This window comes from Rattus rattus, chromosome 3 (genome assembly GCF_011064425.1).
Source record: "Rattus rattus isolate New Zealand chromosome 3, Rrattus_CSIRO_v1, whole genome shotgun sequence".
Taxonomy (NCBI): Eukaryota; Metazoa; Chordata; class Mammalia; order Rodentia; family Muridae; genus Rattus; species Rattus rattus.
The window spans coordinates 181,845,942-181,862,447 of NC_046156.1; the positions used below are offsets into that span (position 1 = coordinate 181,845,942).

Consider the following 16,506-nt stretch of genomic DNA (forward strand, 5'->3'; position numbering starts at 1 on the left):
AGTAGCATGAGACCAAATCCTGGTAACTCTCAGCACTAAAGCTGGCGTTTAATTGTTCACCTGTATATCAGGCACTGTCTTAGAAGCTGGATTCAACAGTCTTGCATGGGTATCTGCTACTGAAGTCAAACCTTGATCTTCTGACGATGCAGCAGAATTTTCTATCCTGCCCCAAATGTAATTGCTCAAGTGGACTGTTTCTAAGTTATTCAAATCATCACCGAAAATGTAAAGCCCCCTGCAATAATTAGAAGTTACTAAGGCATCTGTACTAGAAAATTTGCTTGAAATCTGTTGAGTAAGAATAGTTGCAGCACAATTTAAGGATTCCTCGAAATTATTTTGGACAGTTCTGGTTGTTGAAGACTTTCAAAGAGCATAACACCGTTTCTCCCTCCAAATCGTCTGTATGCAGCCTGTGTGAATTATATCTCCTAAGGAAGAGTATATGTCACAGAAGTACATTTTGTTGTTGTATTACGGTATCTATGCAGGAATTTGACTTTCTTCTTATGAACATTATTGAGACCATTCTGACCATGTTGAAAATAACATCCCTACCAATAGAGTTCTATGGTGTTAGACAGTGACAGATACCTAAGTACAGTTAATTCAACTTTCCAGCCTCTTCAACCTTGAGTCCTGGTTTCCAACGACTAACACAGATTCCCCTCTGTCCAGTCTATGGTGGGAAGTAACTGCTTGCCCCTCCAGTGCATCTGAAGTATTTGTGCATCAGAAGCACCGATATTTAAAGGCAAAATCCAAATTGTTTCTTGGCTAGTAATGATGAATTTAAAACAGTGTTCTAATCTCAATTTCCACGTTAACTAATATTCTCATTGACGAGGCTAATTTCATATCAGGAACAGCATAAATATTTCATTAAATTAATTAACATGTAGTGGGGATCGAAGCCAACTTTGAACACTACTTCCGTGACTTGTGCTTTCCTCCTCTAAGAATCCTCCAGGCCATCATTTCACATTGACATAAGAATGTTTGTGTGCATATGTGCAGGTGTGGATGGGTGTGTAAATACCTGTGCGTATAGGCCTGTGTCCATATTTGAAATTTTGAATGCTGACGATAATATCATTTTGGAAAATGGTATTTTACAGGCACTGTTCAAGGAGGAGACAACTTCCAGATGGAAATGGCACAAGTTGGATTCAGTGCAGATTACTCTCCTCAAAATGTGTGTACATCAGATAAGTCGAAGCCAATACTGTCACTTACCAGAACACACATGCAGACACAATAGCTTAGACATAACGAAGGAAGAGCAGCCATCCCCTGAGCAATGATTCAGATTTCTGGCCCTGGTCACTAAGTTTAAAAAAATAATTAAAATTTTCTTTTCCTATGTAACAGAAGAATATCATTTGCAATAAAGGCTTCGAGTTCCCTATGTCAAAACACTATACTAATTCCAGGCATCATCTATCTAAAAATTCCCATGGCAATCAATTAACTACCTGAAACATCTGTAGAGAAACAAAACCATTTTGTCTGTCATAGAGTCACAGACTACATTATTATAGCATCCCGTTCACTTCAGAGACAGAAAATAGGGGATTCATAAAATCTGAAGTGAGTGTCTTTGGTCCCCAGTCCTCATAGCTCAGGGGATCAGTCCATCCAGTGTGCTCAGGAACGACCTCTAGGTCTGGATTCTAACTCTCTCTCCCCCCAGGACATGGGAGGATGAGAGACAAAACGAGACCAGATTCTGGAAAATATTTTAGGGATTAATTTGAAATCAGAGGTGGCATTAAGCAGAGCTAAGGATCAAGAAGTGTTCAGCTTCTGTGTAGAGCCGTGGTTCTTACTCTTCCTAATGCTGTAACTCTCTAATAGTTCCTCCTGTTGTGGTCCTCCCTAATCACCAACGTATTTTTGTTGCTATTTCCTAATTATACTTTTGCTGCTGCTATGAATTGTAATGTAAATATCTTATCTATAGGCCATCTGATATGTGACCCTCTGCGAAAGAGTGATTCAACCCCTAGAGGGGTCTCAACCCACAGATTGAGAACCACTGATCTAGACTAAAAGATGTTAACTTTATCGATTCAACAACCCTTAGAGATGTTGACAGAAGTTAGAAACCCTTTCCATAGCAAGAGGTAAACATACAATATTACAGAAATACTGTTGCACAATTCCATGAGCTTGCTGTCATCCCCTGGAGGCCACATCTTCATCTTACATCCTGCATCCTACATCCTCAGCTCAAAGTCTGTGCCTACATTAATTACACTCTTCTCAAATTTTTATATTTTTTCCTCAGAATGGGATTTTTTTCCTATTTGTTATTTTAAACCTACATCATATCCTTGCTTCCTTGTACATAAGAAAAATAAAAACCTTAACAATAATATCTTTCACTCTGACCAAGCCTGTGTGCCTAAGGACTTGTAGCCTTTGGTATATAGATTGAGTTTGAGCCAATACAGAAGACCCTGCACTGCTTGGTCCTCCCCATTCCTGAATTAGGCTGACTTTCTATCCCCTATGTTGACTGTCACAGCTACAGGTGAGTTTTGTAGTTGTGCTATGATTTAACACATAGGATAAAAGGATGTAGACTCTAGAATGTTTGAAAGGACTGGGGAAAAAAGCACCTGATGTCCTCAGGCCTCTATGTGTGCAAGCCTGAACATCTAGGCACCACACCACACACCACAAATATATGAGGAAGAGAGCTGATAATACAACCAGTCAGAAGGACGCCTTCCAGGACGTGCTAGGAAATGGCAGCACTCCCTCCCTCCTCTGGGGTCAGCACTTTCTGTTGCTTTAGTGCATCTCATGTTCATCACGAGCCTTTCCTATAAATATGTGGGAGGAGAACCTCTCATCTGACTCATCCGAAGGTTCAGCACACATCCATCCTGGACCATGCATGATCCATTGCAAAGATTTCTACATAATGAATAATAACATGTTCTTCCCAGACAGCATAACTCAAGCATTGCTCAACCTTCCTAATGCTGAGACCCTTTAATACAGTGACGGCTCCATGATAAAAATCATTTTCATTGCTACTTCTTAATGGAAACTTCGCTACTGTTACAAATTGTCCTGTAAATATCTGATATGCAGAATGATCTTAGGTGACCCCTGTGAAAGAGTCGTTCAACCCCTAAAAGGGGTCATGACCCATAGGTTGAGAACTAATGCCACAGCTCATGGTAAGCTTCAAAATCAAAACAATTCCAAGATATATATTTAGTTTATTTCACTATGCAGATTTTCTTCACTTTTTTTTGTTTGTTTGTTTCAATGTTTGACTCACCTGAATTCTTTTCAATTAAAAGTGATTTGTCTTAACCTTCATTTCTTCAATCTTTTCAGGATATTCTGATGCTAGGTGCAGTGGGAGCTTTTGACTGGAGTGGAACTGTTGTCCAGGAGACATCTTATGAGCACTTGATCTTTCCTAAACAAGCCTTTGACCAGGTTCTGCAGGATAGAAATCACAGTTCATTTTTAGGTGAGGCACAGCATTAGTTTGCTCAGAAATCGCAGGGTTTGTTTGGCTGGTTTTTGTCTTTGCTTTTGTTTTGGTTTTCCCTCTTGGAACTCTCAGTTCAGCTCAGACCATGAACTGTCCTCTCGTTAGTGCGTTTGTGATCCAGTCGTTACCTCGTGGCCAGTCAGGCCTCAGCCCATATGTAAGGAAAGCTGAGCCTTACACACTAATCTCTTGTTGAGCTGTTAAGCTCATGTGATCTTTGATGTTACTTAACACTAATGTTTCTCAAACATGAAAGTCTCTGTTCAGGTGGATATCGCTGGAACATGGTTGTTTCTTCAAAACCAAAGTTGTTTCTAAAGTGTAATACCCAAGTAGTAGCCATCTATTATTCTGGAGTTCTTAGGTGTTTGTTCTTAATGTTGTTACTCATGTGATGAGCATCCGGTGATGTTCAGTACCTACTGTGGATTACTAGTATTCTATCTACACAAATCCTTCCAAAACCATTTCAGAGCCATTGACCTTAATAATGTGTATCAACTTCAACAACCCAGCAAATGACAAGTCCAGAATTCAAACCCAGAACTCTGTAACTCCAGGGCCTGTATTCTTTCCATTAAATAGCAACACCATTTAATTTCATCCATTCATTAAATGGTTGTTAAAGGACAGTGTCTTTGTTTTGTTTCCTGTTGCTATAATACAATACAGAGACAAAGGCAACTTTAAGGAGGAAGGGTTCATTTGACTCACAACTCCAGGTCACAGTCCATCACGGTGGGGGAAATCAAGGCAACAGGAACTTGAAGTAGCCATTCACATTATACACACAGTCAGGAGCTGAGAGAAATGATTTAATGTGATTAAAGTGTGCTTGCTCTTAGCACACTTCCTCTACTCTTATTCAGTTCAGGAGCCCCTGCCTAAGGAATGATGGCACCCGCAGTGGGAAGGGTGTCCCACCCTAATTATTCAATTAATGTAATCGACCTAATCTAGACAACCCCCTCACTGAGACGCTCTTCCCAGGTAATAGATTATGTCAAGTTGACAATTAAAATGAACAATTAACAAGGCTTGTAAGTAAGTAGCTGAAGAGAATAATCCAGGACCAAGGGACAGCTTTCTAAGTTGAGGTCCTATCTATTGTACCCAGAACTATAAAAAAAATTCATTTCAGGAGCAGGTCATCTCATCTAACATCAAGACTTTTGAGCATCTCTGCTACCTTTGAAAGCCCTCTCTGGCTGAGACAGTGATGTTCAATCTAGAACTGCTTCTCTCCTAGGTTACTCTGTGGCTGCAATTTCTACTGAAAATGGTGTCCACTTTGTTGCCGGTGCTCCTCGAGCAAATTATACTGGCCAGATAGTGCTGTACAGTGTTAACAAGCATGGCAATGTGACCGTGATCCAGTCTCACAGAGGGGACCAGGTAAATATCATGACTAAGCATGTGAAACTAATTTTATGGATAACCGGGGCAGGTGAGGTAGAAACGTGTATACCGCGTGGCTCCTCATGTTTAAGTCATCTCTGTCTACTCATGTCTGTGTTCAACGCTAACAGTATAAGGTTCACTGGGATTGAGTCTGATCTAGCTATTGCCATTGATTTTTCTAGAAGTAGGGGGATCACAAACTAACATTCATATCACATTTTAACCTTCTTTTTAGTAGGAGAAAGAATGAGGGGTTATCCAGTTTGAGAGACAAACAAGGACAGTGCTACAGAAGAAATCCCTCACTAATTTTTAAATCCTTAATAGGTGTTACACCAACACTCACTGAACATTACTGGAGGGATGGCCATTCAGATCCTCAGCCCTTCTAATGACTTCATCTCTACCTAGTTCTCTTATCTTTCCTAACATCACCTGTGCTGGACCACAATACTGGCTTTACATCCATGGTTCTCTCCACCTAGAAACTCCTTTTGTCTTTAAGATGCTATGGAAATACTTGTCTCCCCGAGCCCTCCACCTGCTGCCGACACTGATAAAGTGTCCTTGTTACAACATTTTGTTTTGTTTTGTTTTCCATGGTAACATGGCTATTTTTCTGTCCTTAGCTGGCCCTATCCCTCTTGCCTTTCTCTAAATTACAGCTCGCATAGCTCTGAAGGGTTCGTCTAGTGAGCTCGGGCTCCCTGGTGTCAGGAATACCTAGAGTTGTGTGGGCTAGGATACGTACGTGACTCTATAACTCCTAAGATTAATTTGCCTTGCTACTCTAGATTGGCTCCTATTTTGCCAGTGTGCTGTGTTCGGTGGATGTGGATAAAGATACCATTACAGATGTGCTCTTGGTAGGTGCTCCCATGTACATGAACGACCTCAAGAAAGAAGAGGGGAAAGTCTACCTGTTCACAATCACAAAGGTAAAAATAAATATTAAGAAAACAGCTTAAACGACTCTAGTACTGATAAATACATTAATCTGAAATTGGAAAGACACTTATTAGTCCGGAATAACAGCTAATTTTCACGCACAGTATGTGGCCTATGTTTAATCAAATTCGAGGAATCACCATCGTTATCATTTTTTTAAATGCATTAAAAGGTGTGGAGTTTAATATGTAGTATATGCCATCTTCCATGAGAGATCTTGGGATATATGTTCCTATGCAAATAAAGCTGTCATAAGCACGGAAAATGTGTGGCATGCACATACATAAAATATTAGTTATTTCCTAAGCATGTCATTTCACATCCTGTGAAGTGATAATGGTCATTCTGACCTCTTCATTTCACAGTAAAAATAATTGTCCCAGCAACTCCTCCAACCCCCAGATGACCTAGAGTGCTTTCTACATTAATTTGTCAGAAAATTCCAGTCGTTAGTGTCACATGTAAGTGCACATCCAACTCATGGAATGTCAGATCCTTGCCATAAAGCTGAGCTCACTAGGAAAGACAAGGCACGGTCTCTCCAATAGGTCGACAAAATTCTACATTCATTTCCTTAGGAATCTGGAGCTCAATGAGAACAGGAACAAAAGCAAATGAAAATCAGTGGTTGACCTGGAAAACCAGACAGGTGTAGGAAAAAGAGAAGTCAATGCAGGCAAAGTTCTATTTAGTTGTTGGGATATTTTATATGATTGATGCTTACTAAATATATTAATGTAAAAACTGACCTTCAAATACAAGCAGTTAAAATAGTTGCAATTCTACATGCACAAGATATAAGCACATGCAAAGATAGGATATAGTCCCTTCTTGAAAGTTTTTTATCTCTAGTTTCTTTTGTGTTACTTGTTTGCAAAACAGTCTGAACTATCATTAATCGTTGGAGAGGAAAATGGCTGTTTAAAATTTGTTTTGATTGTTTTATTCTTGTGTATATGACTGTTTTGTCTGCATGACTATATGCTTGCCACATGTGTATTTGATGTGACCAAGAAGATCAGAAGAGGGTGTTGGATCCCTAGAACTGGAGGTAGTAATGGTTATGAGTTACCCTGTGGATTCTTAGAAAAGAACCCACGTCCTCTGCAAGAGCAAAAAGTGCTCTTAGTCACGGAGCCAACTCTCCAGCCCAGTAACATTCTCCCTTAATGCTTTATCTAATTCAGTAAAAATTTAATCTTCATAAAATTACTATAAACTAGAAAGAATCCACACTGACCTAGTTTCCTGGTTGAGAAACTTCGCTTTCTTGCAAAGCCATTAAATATTTTCATACTTGAGCTATGTTTTTCTTTTTTTTTTTTTTTTTTTTTAAGAAAATGTCTTTTCCTTTGCAGAGAATCCTGTTATGGAATGCTAGTGACTTCTTTTTCCACCTCCTACCCCAGTATAATTATTATGTCACTGTGCAGCAATTTTTAAGTAAGATATAGATTATCAAGTTTCATTGAGTTTTGTATCTACCATAATTTTATGCACATTATTAGACTCCCACCGGAAATATTTTAAGTCAAAGATTTGGAAGGAGATGATGATCCTCATACTGAGAGAAATCACGGATAGTGTTGGACGTTTTCTATATGTTTTCTGATATAATAAAAAGTATTATTACCTCCTTTATTCTCGGATTAGGAGCAGATATCTTATGACCTTAATTAATAAAATCTTTATATATAACTTTCATCACACATGGAGAATCATCAATACTAAGATGAAAACCCTATCCATATTTTGAAATCTTGTCTGAGCATAGTTGATTTTAATTTTAATGATGCACATTGAGAATTCTGCTTTAACGGTTCCTCTCCTCTTTGCCAGGGCGTCTTGAATCAGCACCAGTTTCTTGAAGGACCTGAAGGCACTGGAAACGCTCGGTTTGGTTCAGCAATTGCAGCCCTTTCAGACATCAACATGGATGGCTTTAATGATGTGATTGTTGGTTCGCCTGTAGAGAATGAGAACTCTGGAGCTGTGTACATCTACAATGGTCACCAGGGTACCATTCGCACCAAGTATTCCCAGGTAACCCACGCACAATGTGATGATGTATCGTGTACATCCATGCTGGAGCTAGACAGCATCATCCAAGCCACGCCTCTTAGATTAGACCCACATTCTTTCCATCAAAAACTGTTTAGTAAAGCTTTACTGTATGTCAAACATTATTCTAGCTCTGAGAATGCTGTATAGAACAAGACAAACTTTCTGCCTTTATGTTGACCTTATATTTCAATAGAGGACACATGAAAAAAGAAATGAATTGCAGTGTTCTAGATAATAATGCATGTCAAGAATCAAACCTAAGAACATAAAGCTCGACTAAGGTTGAATTTCAAGGATGAAGAGTACCAGATGGCTGAAGAATAATGGAGGATCTCTTGCTAATAGGCAATTTTGTGTTCACTTTGAGGAAAGCTAGTTAGGGTAGGAATTGATACCTGAATTTGTCTCAGCTCATTCCCTGCCCAGAGACTTCTCCCCATTTTGTGCTGCTTTGTGATTATGAACTAAAGATCCATGCTGTTTCCTTGATGAGAGAATCATAGTAAAAAGAATAGTAATAATAATACAGTGATCTGACAAAATGTGATAGAAGAAAACAATGAAATTTCCTGGACCAGACAACCTGAAAGTGACCAGAGCAAATGTAAGGGGCAAGATGAGGAAGTCATTCTATGATTCAGCTGTGTGCACTACAATTCCATGTTAACTCTGCTCTTTCAGAAAATCCTTGGATCTGATGGCGCCTTTAAGAGCCATCTCCAGTTCTTTGGAAGGTCCTTGGATGGCTATGGAGATTTAAATGGGGACTCCATCACTGATGTATCCATTGGTGCTTTGGGGCAAGTGGTTCAACTCTGGTGAGTCAGTAAGTGCAAGACTCAGACTAAATGAAAATGACTTGTTTTATTGTGTAATTTGTATCATGCCCAATGTATTATATAAGGCTGTAGGAAATGTATTTATCATGGTTTGCATAAAAGGGGGCTACTCATGGTTTTCCTGAGAGAGGTGGGGGAAACACACACACACACACACACACACACACAGAGAGAGAGAGAGAGAGAGAGAAAGAGAGAGAGAGAGAGAGAGAGAGAGAGAGAGAGAGAGAGAAAGAGAGAGAGAAGAGAGTCAGGATACCTCATGAGAACACACTCATAATACACAAAGCAAAGCTTCCTGTGTGCTTAAAAGGTATACATTAAAATCCTTAGTCATGAACCATTATTTTGGCTTAGTTGACCTCTTCACTGACCTCCATAGGCATAAAAGATGAGGGAACAGAAAAGATTCAAAGGTAATATGGTTCAAGGCTTTAAACACTAGGTATATGAAGGGCTTGGAAAGATAGCTCAGTTGTTTAGAGGGCCTGCTGTGCAAGCATGACTTGAGTTCATTCCCCAGAGCCCATGTTAAAAAACCAGACATTGCCAGCTGAGGTAGCTCATGTCTTTAATCTGAGAACTTGGGAGGCTGGTATCTGTGAGTTTGAGGACAGTCTGGTTTACATAGGACAGCCTCAAACTGTGTTCCAGGTCAAGCACAGCTGTATAGTGAGGCCACTTAAATAAGCAAAAACGTAGGCACAGTGGAGGCATAGTGGCACATGCATATAGTCCCAGTCATGGTGAGGTAGAAAAAATATCTGTAGCTCACTACAGGTATTTAGCCATAACTAAATGTCAAGTTCCAGGTCAGTAAAGACCATGCCTCAAGCAACAGGGGACCTGAAGAATAATACTCGAGGTTGACCACTGGCATCCAGATGTACATGCATACACACACACACACACACACACACACACACACACACACACACACAAACAGCAAACAGAAACATACACACAAATAAGAAACACATAGGTATATCATCTAGTGATATACTGGAATTAAAAAGGAATGGGTTACCCGGTCAGGAATACTCATGCATTCATCTTTCTCTGTTGAAAATACATGTTAACTGTCCAGGCACACCAGGACAATTCATTGACGTTTTATGGTTTCTGAGTTTGATGTTACTCTGTGCAAGTCCAAACTGTGCTTTTCAAGAGTAAAATTCATTTTTTGACAAATGATACTGTTATGTGAAAACCCAAGGATAGCTTTAAGATTTAGAAACTAGAAAAGTCACTTAATGATTCAAGCATGGCATGCTTGGAGTTTTACCTAATTTCGTGGCTTTATTTAAAATAATGTATGCAAACACAGACCTGACATTAAGAGAGCCAGGTAAGCCCCTCGGTACACACCATACTTCTATATTTACCGTACTGTGATATAGTTTAGTCAGTGACTTGATCCAGCTTCTGTTTTAAAAGGTGGATTTCCTCCTTCAGAAAAGCCAACACACACGGAAGCAAGTGAATGTGCTGAGATGACCGCTCCTGCTAAGCTAATGTCCTGTGGTCACAAAGTGCCGAACTGCTCTTTCTGTATAACTCCGAGAATAATGTGTAAAAAATTTACAAAACGTGCAATGTCATTTGTATCAGAATGTTCCTTAGTCCCTCAAATGATTGGTCTACAATTAAGCCCTTTAGGTTGTAAACTCGAATACTTCTTATGCCGCGGTTGGTTAGTAAGAGAAATCACAGACACATAGTAACTTCTAAAATTGTCTTCCCAGTGATGCCAGAGGATAAAAAGACATGCTCTTTGGGTCTATTCATGGTGCTTTTCAAAATGGTGAAGTCAGTAATCCTTGCTTGCTGCCTTATGAATAGTTGAAGGTTACACAGGGGTCACTGTCGTGAAGTTCACATTCTAGTAATGGAAGGATTCAGACTGTAGGTTCCATTTCCTCACTGACAAGCACCCAGTGACGTGGCAAGCCTCCAAGTACCCTTGTCTCAGATATTTTCATTAATAAAATGGAATCAGTATTCTTTTACACCAATGTTGAAAGAGCAGATAAGACTGTGGCTTGGGTATACAAAGGGCCACACCAGAGTAGAAAACTCTGTGATGGACTCCTCAGCCATAATCTACCATCATACTACTTGTCACCATCATGAATCAGTGATGCCAACCATGGAGATAACAAGGCACAGGTCAGGGCAATACTCATCAGTTCTGCCACCTCCAACTTCCTCCCTTCTCTCTCCCTCCATTTCAAGGACTGAGAATAACACTGACCCCAGCAGGGAAGGCATAGAGAGGTCAGGACTTAATGTATGATCTGCACAGATCTACATAGAATAGATCAGGCTTCTATTCTGTGTAGGTTCAAGTGTTATGAAGACAGGTGGGTAGATAGACAGATGGACAGACAGACATATGGACGGACAGACAGATTCATTCTGTGCGCTACACAGTTACCAACCAAAATCTATTCACCCTGCTGACATATTTTGCTTTTGAACAGGAACCACTGCTCTCAAACGCTAAGAAAATAGAAAAACTCATCAATGCTGACCCCAGGTCCTCTATGTAGAGTGTACTATGTATACTGGACAATAATGCGCATCTGTTTCCTTTTGTCTTTCAGGTCACAAAGCATTGCAGATGTGGCCATAGAAGCCTCGTTCACTCCAGACAAAATCATATTGCTCAACAAGGAAGCTAAGATAACCCTCAAACTCTGCTTCAGAGCAAAGTTTAGACCTCCTGGGCAAAACCACCAAGTGGGTAGGTGGACCTGAAATAGCCTGTACAGTGATTGGTTTGCCTCAATAGCTTCAGATAGAAGTTTTGGTTTGCAGACCAGAAGACACAGGGATCTCTCCTGGGCACGCTTAAATGCCATGCATTCGGTATCTAAGAGTCGTTCATTCCGCATGGGAGGTTGTTTAGAGCATGCTCAGGTCTAGATTCTAGCATTCTACTGTAGAACACTGTGGTCACTGTGGTATACTTATGAGCTCTGCCATTGAGTCTCTAGTACCCACAGATCCCTGCTGTAGATCTTTAGCACACAGAGATTTCTTATGCCACAAAGTTCAAAGTAAACGTGTTGCTTACTGTCTAGCCATTTCCTGTGTAGGTGTCCTTCGTAGAACACTGAATGTTATTCCTGTTCTGGAGGAAAAAGTTAGAAAGGCAGAAAAGAATATACAATCTGCTCCATTGCTTTGCCATTTCTATGGTATGAGTCTGAGTGTGTCCCATCAGACGGGAGAAAGCATAGGAACTGTCATCCTCTGTCCCCCAAGCGGCCAGATCATTGTGTGGCACCTGGCTGACATGCTGCATCCTCTTGGAAGCCTTTTCCAACCAGCCAACCACCTCTGTTCTCCCAGCATCCTCTGCAGACAGCAAGCCAAGCAGCACTACATTAAAACCTATATATTTCCCCTTCTTCCTGGCCGATGGAGTCCAATCTCTCCTCCATAAGATTCTGGCTCTATATTTCCGATCTCTGAGTTCCTAGTGGTACTTCATTTAATTGCAAGAAAATTAACTAAAAGGCTGAAAGCAATCAGGTCAGTCGTTTGTGTGATACCTGTGTGTCTTGGAGTACACACCTGAGTTAGCCATCACAAATAAGTCAAAACCCATGACCATCTAAAGAATTTTAGTCTGCATAAAAGACGGAAAAGGTAACTCTCTGGCAGACGTGGCTGGCTGTCGGGCTATCTTGGCCATAAAGCATGAATGTGGATCTTCCACATTTTGAATGCTCGTCCAATACTGTGCTGGCGAACGCTGACAAACCTGTACTTTCAGAGCATTCCATTGCTTGGATTGGCTGGTGAAGACTTGGGAACCTTTCTCTTCGACTCTCTCCTGCTGTGTTTCAGATCCACACTGTTGAGTTGGTCATAATTTTTCACTCCGTTGCTTGGCAATGACAGCGCATAAGAAATAAATTCCATCTTTAAAACTGGATAATCTACAAAATTATTCATCTATTTCATCGAGCTATTTGAAAAAAATATGGGTTGTTTCTAACTTCATCCTTTTTACAGCTCCCTAGTCACCACTGTTAGTTTCCCCTTCCTGTGCTTTTCGTCAGTTACCTTTAGTCTATCCATCCAAGTGCTTCATGGTTTCACAAGTTTATTGGTCTTGTGAAGTCACCAAAGCACAGAAATATTCTAGTTTCTTTAATAGATACATTAAAAGTAACTGATATATTGTCTTAGGAAGTATATTCAACTTTAAAATACTGAATAAATCTGGTAAAGTAATTCCCCACAAGGCCACTGCTCTAAGCAGTAGGGAAAGCTCTGAATTTAGGAGTGGCCAATGGATTCTTCTAAAGGCAGCTGGTCTGATTATTTGGATTTTAGTTACTGTCAGCATTTTTTATCACATAGTAGTTTTTCGTTTCTACTCCCCTGAGTTTTTATTAATGAGTCCTGACGACCAAAGAAACAGAGATCCAAAGAGTGTTGGGAGAGTGCTCAAGTCAAGGACATAAAGTGTGAAATTGCTGCCCAGTCTAAGAATGTCTGACTCAGACCTTGTGCTGCAATGTTGCGTGTTCTTCTCCACGTAAGCATCTAGACTATGTCAGGCAGGGTGCATGTTCTCTTCGATGATCACACTTAATTCTTACGGTAACACCTAGTCCTTGGAACGGCATGGAAATAGAACATGAGCTTTCATTTCAGTTACTTAAGTTTTGTTTCTGACCTTGTCCAAGCTGAGTGAACCCAGGCCAACTATTCTGCCTCATTTAATCTAGTTCATTATCTCAAAATTAGCATCAGAGTATCCAGGGTCCAGGTTTATTGTAGAGGTGGGTAGCATATGGGGATGTGTTCAACTGGAATTTCACTGTATAACGAATAGTCCTTGTGTGTGCTCCCTCTGTGTGCTCTGTTATGGAAGATCAAACTAATGGAAAGGAATGAGATCAATTTACTAAAGTTTATCCAATAGATTTCCCAGGGCAAGCCCAATAGCCCAATAGTTGTTGGGTTTCATTGTTACAAGACGTGTTTCTCTGGCTAGCTTTGTGTGTGTGTGTGTGTGTGTGTGTGTGTGTGTGTGTGTGTGTGTGTGTGTTTTCACAGTCACTTAGACCAAATCCCACAAAATAGGGTCTTGCTCTGTACATAAACCACCAATGTAAAGATAGTTTTTGCATCTTCTTGATATCAAGGGCTTCCTCCAGATACAACAAAACAAGGTTGTTTTCTTCTTCAAGAGCACACTTGACACATTTGTTTGTGATTTCACCACAGCCATCCTGTTTAACATGACACTTGATGCTGACCAATATTCATCCAGAGTAACCTCCAGGGGGATGTTTAGAGAAAATAGTGAGCGATTCTTGCAGAAGACTATGGTTGTAAGTGAAGTGGAGAACTGTTCTGAGTACCACATTAGTATACAGGTGAGGTTTCGGGGTTCCCACCACTTTTCTTCTAAAAGACTAATGAATACAGGGTGTCTAAAATGGAAGTTATATGTTAAAAGGTGTTTGTCTTTCTAATGACCTTATGTCTTGTTTAACTCTGTGAATAGAAAGCACATTTCTATTATGCTAATACTTAAGGTCACATTCTGATTTTATGTGTGTTGGTGACGTGATGATTCACTAGGAATTGCAACTAAAGGGACTGAGAGATTGTTAAAGAAGCGAAAGGCTTGGAGCTAGAGGGATGGCTGAGCAGGTAAGAGCACCTGCAGCATAAGCAGTGGGATCTCTCCAGCACCTCTGTAAAAAGCCAAAGGTGGCTATCTGCGTGCCTATAACCTGAGCGCTCTGAACAGTGAGGCAAGATGATTTCTGGGGCTGGCCCTGCCGATGCCAGCCATATTCCAGGATCATCAAGATGCTTTGTCTCAAGGGGGAAAATGTCGAATATGATGAAGCAGAAGACCTGATTTTTCTCCTCTGGCCTCCACACATATGTGCACATACAGCACACACATGCACATGTGCAGGCAAACCACACACACACACACACACACACACACACACACACACACTAAATAAAGAAAATAAGTAGAATAATTCAATATTTTAAGGGAAAGACAGTGTTTCTTAAATGACTAACAAGGTGAACTTACCATTTGCAATTTTATTTTGATATCTTTTCCATCAGGTAAAAGTTATATTCATTTTAAGCTCCTGAGAATAAAAATCTCAACTGTGGTTTCTAGTATTGCTTTGCACTAGGTCAGTGGTTCTCAACCTTCCTAATGTTGCGACCCTTTAACCCACTTCCTCATGTTGTGATGACCCCCAACTATGACATTATTTCATTGTTACTTCATAACTATAACCGTGCTAACTATGAATAGTAATGTAAGTATCCGATATGCGACCCCCAGGGGTGGTGACTCAAAGGTTGAGAACTGCTGTAATGGTGAATGACTGCAGACTGTGTAGTAAAGATTGCTTATTCTAATATTGGCCATAATTGCTAGAGTTCACACAGACTTTGGAAATCTTTAATGTAGGAAAAATGCTTCTTGGGAGAAACTTTCCAGCCAGAAAGTTATTTTAAGTTATATGAAACATCTCCTTCCCCCTTAGCAACTGCGAATAAAAACTGGGTAGAACTCTGGTCTCCACACAGGAACATGTATACATGCATGTGGGCATGTACACGCACACACACACACACACACACACACATATATATACACCATACACACACACATATATACACCATACACCCCCTCATATATATATACATCATACATACACATGTGTACATACAACACACACAAAACATATACAACACACACAAAACATATACAACACACACACAACACAACATACATACATACACACCACACACAAGGAAAGAGAAGGGGCAAGGAGAGAAGAGGAACAGGGGATGAAGTGTAGAAGAGGAACGGAGGGAGGGAGAAGAGGAGGCAGTGAGGAAACTTGGCTTTCATTCTTCTCTGACCTTGTTTAGAAGGGGATCAAATTATTGATGTAATTACAGATTTCTGTGGAATCAAGACTGGAATGATGATACTAGGGATGAGAAGCAAGGCCACCCAAGATGGGCACTGATATAGGCATCCGTTGACAATGAAAACTAAATATTTATAATCGCTTGTGTGTAAACAATGGGATTATTTACCATTCCAGTAGGAATTGCTGCTTCCGATTTTACTGTAATTGAGTCACCTTAGGTTTCTGAGTTTTGAGGCTAACTACAGAAGTGGCACCAAAGAGGACGTCTTCGTCATTCAGAAAGAGATGACTCTCTGAAACCGATGGTCCTCTTAATTGTAAGCACATTGTAGACTTTATTTACAAGTTACTATGACTAAGTAATCAATCTCTCTCCTGGATTTAGAAGCCCTCTGATGTTGTCAACCCTTTGGATCTGCGTGTGGACATCAGTTTGGAAAAGCCAGGCACTAGCCCTGCCCTTGAAGCCTATTCAGAAACTGTCAAAGTCTTCAGTGTGAGTGTGGCTAGCCCTTCCCAAGTGGAGGCTGGCTAACAGCTTCCACAGTCCCTGTGGTGTTAGAGATGTTAAGGACGGACGCGGCCTAAATGAACTGAGGCGCACGCTTCATGACATACCAATTCCACAAAGCAGAGATCGCTTCTTCTCCACTCTCTTCCTGGCCCCAAGAGCAGTGCCAAGTTACCAGGGGAGCTCAACAAATGCTTCTTGAAGAAGTCAATAACGAAACAGGCCAAGTTGCTCATGCTCACCATCCACTTAAAAAGTCAGATGCCTGTGAAG

General features: G+C 40.5%; 1 protein-coding gene across 1 annotated transcript in view; it reads left to right on the forward strand.

Moving 5' to 3' along the window:
- Itga2 (integrin subunit alpha 2) overlaps nucleotides 1–16,506 on the forward strand; it is an 87,113-nt gene that overhangs the window by 51,936 nt on the left and 18,671 nt on the right. Inside the window, exons 10-18 of the mRNA XM_032898865.1 lie at nucleotides 1,122–1,198; nucleotides 3,361–3,499; nucleotides 4,773–4,918; nucleotides 5,719–5,862; nucleotides 7,712–7,915; nucleotides 8,618–8,754; nucleotides 11,382–11,521; nucleotides 14,026–14,177; nucleotides 16,108–16,218. Coding sequence (XP_032754756.1) covers nucleotides 1,122–1,198; nucleotides 3,361–3,499; nucleotides 4,773–4,918; nucleotides 5,719–5,862; nucleotides 7,712–7,915; nucleotides 8,618–8,754; nucleotides 11,382–11,521; nucleotides 14,026–14,177; nucleotides 16,108–16,218 — 1,250 coding nt within the window. The remainder of the gene's footprint in view (nucleotides 1–1,121; nucleotides 1,199–3,360; nucleotides 3,500–4,772; nucleotides 4,919–5,718; nucleotides 5,863–7,711; nucleotides 7,916–8,617; nucleotides 8,755–11,381; nucleotides 11,522–14,025; nucleotides 14,178–16,107; nucleotides 16,219–16,506) is intronic.